This window comes from Polyergus mexicanus, unplaced genomic scaffold (genome assembly GCF_030449975.1).
Source record: "Polyergus mexicanus isolate NDT 795.1 unplaced genomic scaffold, iyPolMexi1.0 SCAF_16, whole genome shotgun sequence".
In the NCBI taxonomy this organism is placed as follows: domain Eukaryota; kingdom Metazoa; phylum Arthropoda; class Insecta; order Hymenoptera; family Formicidae; genus Polyergus; species Polyergus mexicanus.
Window position 1 is genome coordinate 6,650,152 of NW_027223336.1, and position 8,277 is coordinate 6,658,428.

The window sequence follows — 8,277 nt, forward strand, 5'->3', positions numbered from 1 at the left end:
CTTTAAATGCGACGTAAAATTATTCTTGATCACGTAAGCAATCTTTATCATCCTGTATTATGTATTTAATAAAAAATGATTAATATATTTATGTTAAATAAAATACTATACACATTTCGATATATCAAATATTTAAAAGCTATATGGACATTTATATCTAATTAAAGATACATCGAGTCTTCAATTATACTGATACAAATATAACAATGACTTTTACGAACGTCTAAATAAACAATAATTACGAGGAAATGAGACGCAGTATCCACAGATTTGTCGAATGTATCATTATTAAAGATTTGTATCGAGAGAACAAAGATCTTTGATCTTTCTTTTCAAGTGCAAAGATTCTTCGCTAGCTTGCGAAAAAAGTGGAGCTGCTATGCTTTTCGCCTTTCGAATCTACCCTCCCGTTCTCTTCGATTCTAAGAGTAATTAGAGAAAACTTTAATCGTCGAGAGCGCTTTTGTCCCACTCTACCGACTTCAGCTTTCGAATTTAGCTCACTGTCGCATTTGGGCGCTCGGCGAAGTTATTCGCTGCGTAAAAAACGCACAAACTTTTAATTTATTTAAAACCCCAGACGCGCGATACAGAGAAAGCCAAAAAGTCCTCCCCTACGCGAGACCGAGTTTGGGCTCTGTATATCTTCCTAATGAATTCTTATTCGATCCCGGGATTAAAGAGGTCACGAATGGACTTTGTCGGTACGCAACATCCCCCTTCTCCACTTTCCATCGGGGGAATAACACGTATACGGGGATGAAAGCTGCAAGGATATAGGAGAGGCCGTGAAAAACGCCCTCGTGAGTTTAAAAAAAAAAAAAGCGAAGCCGAAGAGGCGAAAGCGTATCAGAAGTTACGTTTCAGGTGGTAATTTTCACCCGCGATCCCTGTTTCACTTTCTTCCCTTCCTCCTCCTCCCCTCTTGCTTTTGCGACACATTCGTCTCCTGATTTTATATATTTTGCTTTTTTCTTCACTCACATCTCCTTCGTACTCTCATAATCACTTCATGGGTATCGATCGAGCCCACGCGACCCTGAAATCCCTGCAAGAAGCATGTCTCGGGTTTCCACAAGGATTAACTTTCGGAAGCGGAAGTCTGTCTTATTGTTAGAAGATTACGCGAGAAAGTCACGCGAGCCGGAAGAACTTGAACATTCACGTAAAAGTACAAGCACGGTCGATATGCGTTCTGCTCTTGCCGATTAAAGTGTGTATCGAGATTTCATTTTATAAAGATATTTGAAAAATGATAAGATTTATACATATTATACTAATTTATATGTGTAATATTTATGAGATAATAAGTAAAAATAGCTACTATTGCTTGTCTAGAATATTAAAAAATAATCGCGTGATCGCCTTTTATTTATTATTCGCAATCAAATATACATATATTTCATATTTTAGTAAGATGTTGCAGTAAGATTATTATTTCGTTTTATGACATCCCAAGTAGACGCGCTATTATTTCATATATATATGTATGAATTTGAGAAATACTCATTAAAATCAGCTTTTATTGCTCCCATGGAATATAAGAAAATAATTTGATAAACCATCATTTATTATTGACTCGGATATTGTATAATATTTCACATTTTGTTAGTTTCAAATATCTAATTGTCTCAAAAGTCGCTTCAATATTTAAAAGCTTACTATAAACAAGTTGTTCTTGCTTGCAAGCTTAGTAATTTTAATGAGCACAGTTTTTAATCTTTAATTTCTAAATATTCTTCAAGAAATAAGCCATTTAATTACATCGAATAATTATATTAACAATTTCGTTTAGCTAGGTAATCCAATTTCCTTAATTTTTCGTAACTCGCTTCGCGTATACGTAGCAAACATTAGCGCATAAAATTTATATCCAATTTAAAAGAGCAGTAGCAAGAGTCTCTACGTTTCTTTGAAGATACCGGCGGGTTCACGCAGAATTTAATACCAGTGCGGCAAAGCCAGCGGATCCGGCAAAGGAGTTAGATGATTCGCGAATATACCGCAGACATTTCCCCATCTTGGCACCGAGCAATTCGCTAATACATTTCTCGAGATATCAGCCGCCACGTATTAAGTGGGCATGAGGTTTTTGCGCGTCTGCCGGAGCTACCTTTCGTTTCAGATCAAAGTGGATACATTAGGTATATGTACGTCTATCTCGACTCTTTCTCCTTTACATTCTCTTCTTCTTCTCGCATGCAAAAAGCAAAAATCATATCTCGTGACATATCTCTAACCTTTTCACACTTAATAAAATATATATATTTACATATATATATTTACATATATTGTACATATATGTAAATGATATACAATTACACGTAAGATAAAATAAATAAACAAACATTTTTTAAAATTTTTATCCGTTTATATATAAAAAATATAGCTAAATAGGAAATGCCAGTGTTGAAATTAATAAAAATAATTTAGATATCGATTAAAATAACGATTAATAATCATTTTGAGTCAATTATCAATAATCATTTTTGTCAAATTTGATTTTTGCTGCATTCGTGAATGATTGATAATTTTAGGAAGACCAAAATTATGAAATAAATAAATGTTTAAATATAGTAATACATTGTAGACATAAAGAATTGCATAGAGTATTATTAGTTTAGTATTAATAAACTAAATAAAATATTTAAAAAATCGATATAATAATAAATTAAGTTTTTAATTATAATATTGTACATATATATATCATTTATAATTATATATAGTTATAACAATAAAACTTATATACCTCTCTTAAACATCTGAAAATTTTTATATATGTAAAACTGTACAAACACAATGAGACATTTAATCTTTTTACTGATAAGATAACGGACTTGCACAAGATAAATTGGTATCTTTGTATTCTATTGCTGTATAGAGATATCGAGGATTCTACGAATTGTGCAATTATACGGTGAAAATTTTAATTACTAAAATATATTTTTCAAGTTTTAAGAGTACAAGGAGGAATTTTAAAATGTACTTTAAATGCGGTACAGCCAAAATGTTAAGAAATGTAAAATAAGATCGATTTCAGCCAAGTCTCTCAATTTAATAAAATAAGGGATAATGATAAATATTTATATGACCATTTAATTATTTATTATTCCTTATAAAGATATACTGATCGTATAAATTTTCTGCCGTATTGTTATATATAAAACACAAACAATCTCATGTATTGATGTCCGTCCCAGCACGTGAAATATCTCATAAAATGGACCAAGTATTTGCCGATAAATTCTAATATATAATGCTCATCTGAAATTTTATAATATATACAACTGCTAAATCATGCACAACTAGTTAAATCATGATCTTATTATTAAAATTATTTAATATCTAATATTATCTATCTTTATCTATTATCTCTAATATTATCTAATATTTTAAATTTTATTTATCTCGCGAGATATTTTATACATTACGTCATATTTAGCGTTACAAACGCATTCATAAGCCATTCTACATTTGTAAAAGCGTCTGTTTTTCGTTTGACAGTGTCATCGAATATTTTATCAACAATTTGATTTTTGATTTCAAGAGCAAGCCGATAGCAACACAAAAATAATGAAATCATCACGACCATAATTGTCGGCGTTTTATGTGTACTATGATTACAATTAAAAATATTAATGTTTTGCATAATTATTACATGTTCGGTCTCTAATATCCAATCCATATAGTGAAAGATGTCTGCATATACTCCGGGCAACCGTGGCAGCGCACAACCTTCGCCGCCAGAGACGATACCGGTTAAAATACCGTTGCAGACCATTCCACCGCCAGAATCACCCTACAACATTCAAGGAAGGAAACAAATTGTACAATAAGATAATTTACAAATTACATAAATTATAAATAAGAAAACCGCGCGTTACTTGACAAGAATCTTTTCCTCCTTCCAGGTAGCCGGCGCAAAACATCCCCGCTGGCAGATCTGTTACGTTCACAAGTAGTTCACGACATTCTCTTGTTGATCGAATGGGCAGATTTACGTACATCAAATCATTGGACACTATCGGAACATCCTGAAAAATTTTCTCTAGTTAAAAAAAAAAACATTCTGCGATTAAAGTATTCTATGTACATATGTATATACTCACCTCCGCTGTATAACCCCATCCTGACACTTGACAGATAGTTTCGGGTACAGGGGGTTTTCCTGGCAAAGCAATATTATGAACTTCCGGAGTGAAGTCAAAGGGTATCGATAGCTATAAAAATCAAACATGAATTATCTTTATTTTAAAAATCACGAGAACACTAAATAACAATCGCTTTGTAAAACGATGTAACATAATCGTACTTGTAAAACGGCAACATCGTTGTACAAATTCTCCATATCAAACTGCGGATGAATTCTAAGAATTTTCACACCTCTTTCCTGTCTCGTCGAAGTATTCTCATTTAGCTTTAGCACTCCCCCGACCACAATAATCGTCCATGGTTGAATAACGTTCTTATTGCTACATAATTAATTACTTTACTTTAATCTCACTAATCCCTGATTAATATTAGATACTCTTTTTAAGAGCATATACTAATGTACATGATTTATTGATTGTTCGCTATATTTTACTATAAGAATAACGTACCAAGTAAAAAAATATAGATTAAGATATATCAAATTACTTATCATTAATTTGCACAAAATTTTGTATTTTCTATATTGCATAAAGTTATAGAGTGAAAATGAAAGACACGCAAAGTTAACAGTTTCAAAATAATATAATGATCTATAAGAGTATATATATATATATATATATATATATATATATATATATATATAGAATGTTTGTCATCGGATTATACATACAAATACATACAGTGCGCTGCGGTAAGTATTAGTTTGGGGCTAATAATGTTTCCGCCACAGAAATGGCTTTGGGACCAGCTGCGCATCAGAGAAACCTGAAAGGAACGCGTTTACCTTTCAGATTCACGTTAAATTAAAAACGCAGGTAGATATTACCTGATGGGAAAATTGTTTCAAAGTTGCTTTCGTTCCATTAACTATACGACCAGTTAAACCAAAACTCTTCGACTCCACATTACGATCGATAGAAATTTCCACAAAACTTGTCGAGCCTGATGCACAAATTATTATTACCGTTGACGATGCATATTGCATCGTGCTGTGTGTGTCGCAAAATAAAATCTAAATTTCACGATGGCAAAAGGATTTATTGATAGAGAACGGGATTCTCAAAACAATTTCGTATTATTTATATTACGATACATGATGAATTATTTAATGCATTACTTGCCGCGGGCGTAAAAACTAAATATTATTCCGGAGTATGCGGTCGACGATAATTATCGGCGAGTTAAATGAAAAATTAATTAATCGTTGCAATTTTATCCAAGCGTGACTGATGTCCTATCAATCTCGCTCCCGTTGCGCAATACTTCGCGCGTATTAATTCGATTACGCATATTAATGTATAGCATATTAAAATGTCTCTCGTTGTCCACAGCAAAAACAGGAATAATCAGAAATGTTGCTTTCTTGCGATTCACAAAATACTTACTACAGGCGAAACACAAAAACGCCAGGAACATTGACAGCAACGCGAATTGCATTATTTTTCACTATTCACGAAGATTTTCTCGTTGTCGAAGAACGACTGTTCGTTGTAACAATGGAGATATTTGTTATCAGACCTGAGGAGAAAAGCAAAGGTTTTATCGCAATTGAATTATCGGTTATCGGTCACTATCTTGGATTAATTGAGATCGGATTCCACACTGATCGATATAAAATTTATTTTACAATTTTTATAACGTTGCAGATATCTCTCATTAGTTATATTTTCATGATAAATTGTGCTGAAAAATATTTTTTATCGACATTTTTCTTTCTCTAGCTATTTTACTAATTTATTTGTCAATATATATTGTATATGTATATTTTTTTAAATTGTAGAAGGAAAAATGTTTTGAGGTACAATGTTTTTAACTACGATATAACAAATTATAGAAATAAGAGAAGGTTTGGTAAAAAATATTAATTTGTAAAACACCGGGCCCACCATATATGTAAAATTTCGGTATTACTGATAGCTGTTTAAATAATGATTCAATGTCAAAGAACTAAAGACAGCTAAAAAAAACCACAAATACGACAATTCTTATAGAAGCCGATGAAATTACTTAGATAGGTGGATGGAAATATCTTGGAATTGGTAGAATTTTTCAATTCCTCTCTGAACAGGACTGTAAAAATATTCGTCGAAGACCACTAATATGCGAGTTGTGCGAGTATCTAATATGCAGAGTGGTCGCTGGCTGTGCAGTTCAGTTTAACTTATCGGGATATCATTGTTCCTAACGCTGTGTGCTAAAAGTTCAGCTGCCATTGACAAGAATAGAGATAAGAAACGGCAGATTTGAATACAAGAAGGAGTAACTAGAGACAAAAAAAAATATTCAAGACGCAGACAAATATTATTTAACGAAAGAAGAAGATAAACTAGCACGATTAAATAGAACTCTTTTTTTTATATCGTGCGCAATATTTTTTACGGCTCTGTATTTTACCATCTCTAAATTTTATATTCGAATAATAAATAGAATAATTTTCATGATATGATAAAATTCGAACAATATCTTTATATATTTCTTTTTGAATCATTGATAGACAGAAATATTTTTTCTTTGATATTTTAAAGTTTATGAATATTTAATGATAATGCATATAAGTCTTCTTCAGCTACAAAGATATCGCATAGTAAAATCAATAATCTATTAGTGTCGCACAGAAGAAATGAATATACATTACTTCGGTGAAGATACAACGAAAGAATATATCGTGAATTATGTCCTTGATGTTCTAACTGCGAATGACGAGATGTTTCCCGAGAATAATGAGAGATTCAAATTCAACGACAGAAAGGAAGAAAGAGGGTCGGAGATAACTGAGGAGAGAGACAGAGTGACATCGGCAAGAGAGAGGTGGCGAGCGGGACAGAGTGTATAGGGCTGATAGGAACCGCCATTACCCATCCCCGCGTTAAACCAACCCCGCGTACAGCAACGTGCAACCCCTGTGTACAATCTCCGCATGCCCAACAGACCCATCGAGTTGCTCCGGGCGTTGTCTACCGTTGAATCGCGTTCGACCGATCCTCTCGAAAGCGATCGTATACGCATTCGCCGGACGCATCGAATGCACTGTTCGGTTTAATACCGGTGGTTGCTGGCGAGCTAACATAACGACCGACAAGCTCGTAATTTAGTTCCCTCCCCCGAAGCCGAGATGATAGACGCAAACGAACCCCCTCTTTTTCGCCCTATAAACTATACGCGATACGATACGTAAGAGAAACGTCACGAGCAACAAATCAGATTTATCTACGAACGTATTAGAATCGAGAGGTAATGGCAACAATATGAGAATCCGCGCAAACCACAGATTGAACGATAATATCTCGGGTGAAAAGGGACTCTCGCCAGTACAATCGCTGATATACGTGCGTATATATAGGTCCATATATAGGTGCTTTTGATGTATCGATATCTTATCGCGGACAATTAGTAACACATCAGAACGGGAGGAAAGGGAAAAGATAAATAAATAGCCCAACGGGCTGATTGCATCCCTAGATCTCTCGCGTTTATTGCAGACTTATTGGCAAGATGCGCTTGCTACGCTATAGTGTATTAAGCTATACAATATATGTCTGCCAAAAGAAATGTATAATTTATGAATAGAAAAATCATATGAACAGTTTAGATTCGAGAAAAAGAGAAAAACTTGCAAAATAGCTGTCTTCTTTTATAAAATAAATATATGTGTCAGAAATTAAATAAGATATAATTAATATTATGAAGTAAGAGGTTTTTTTTTTTGTTGTTTTCTGTTATTCCGTGGGTATAATATAATATCAAATATTTAAAATCTAGTAACAAATATTATACACAGAAATATCGCGAATCGGAGATATAATTATTAAATTTTCGACCCAAAATTTATTTCGCAGCCTATTAAATTTCTTATGAAACGCTCTGCGAGACGACGTAACATACAAATATATATATATATATATATATATATATATGTATGTGCAAGAGGAAGATCGAGACAAACCGTTAATAAGCCGTTCAACGAGCGAAATTTAAAATCCCGTTGATCATTAATGGCTCATATTTACTTTATGTACCGTGCAATATGAAGAGACTTGACATTCTGTCTCGAACATCCGTGTGTAACATTTGCCTTCTGACAACATGGGTGACTCACTTTTGTTCTGCATATCATTATTATCACAT

General features: G+C 33.2%; 1 protein-coding gene across 1 annotated transcript; it reads right to left on the reverse strand.

Annotated features, from left to right (window-relative positions):
- Nucleotides 1–3,094: 3,094 nt before the first annotated feature.
- LOC138940163 (trypsin-10) lies at nt 3,095–5,633 on the reverse strand. Its single transcript, XM_070308749.1, has 8 exons — nt 5,538–5,633; nt 4,979–5,094; nt 4,823–4,917; nt 4,313–4,472; nt 4,110–4,220; nt 3,885–4,034; nt 3,659–3,799; nt 3,095–3,264 (listed from the first exon to the last, which is right to left on the reverse strand). Exons 1-8 carry the CDS (start codon nt 5,587–5,589, stop codon nt 3,247–3,249), a joined length of 843 nt encoding a protein of 280 aa, XP_070164850.1. The 5' UTR covers nt 5,590–5,633; the 3' UTR covers nt 3,095–3,246.
- Between the last annotated feature and the right edge of the window lie 2,644 nt (nt 5,634–8,277).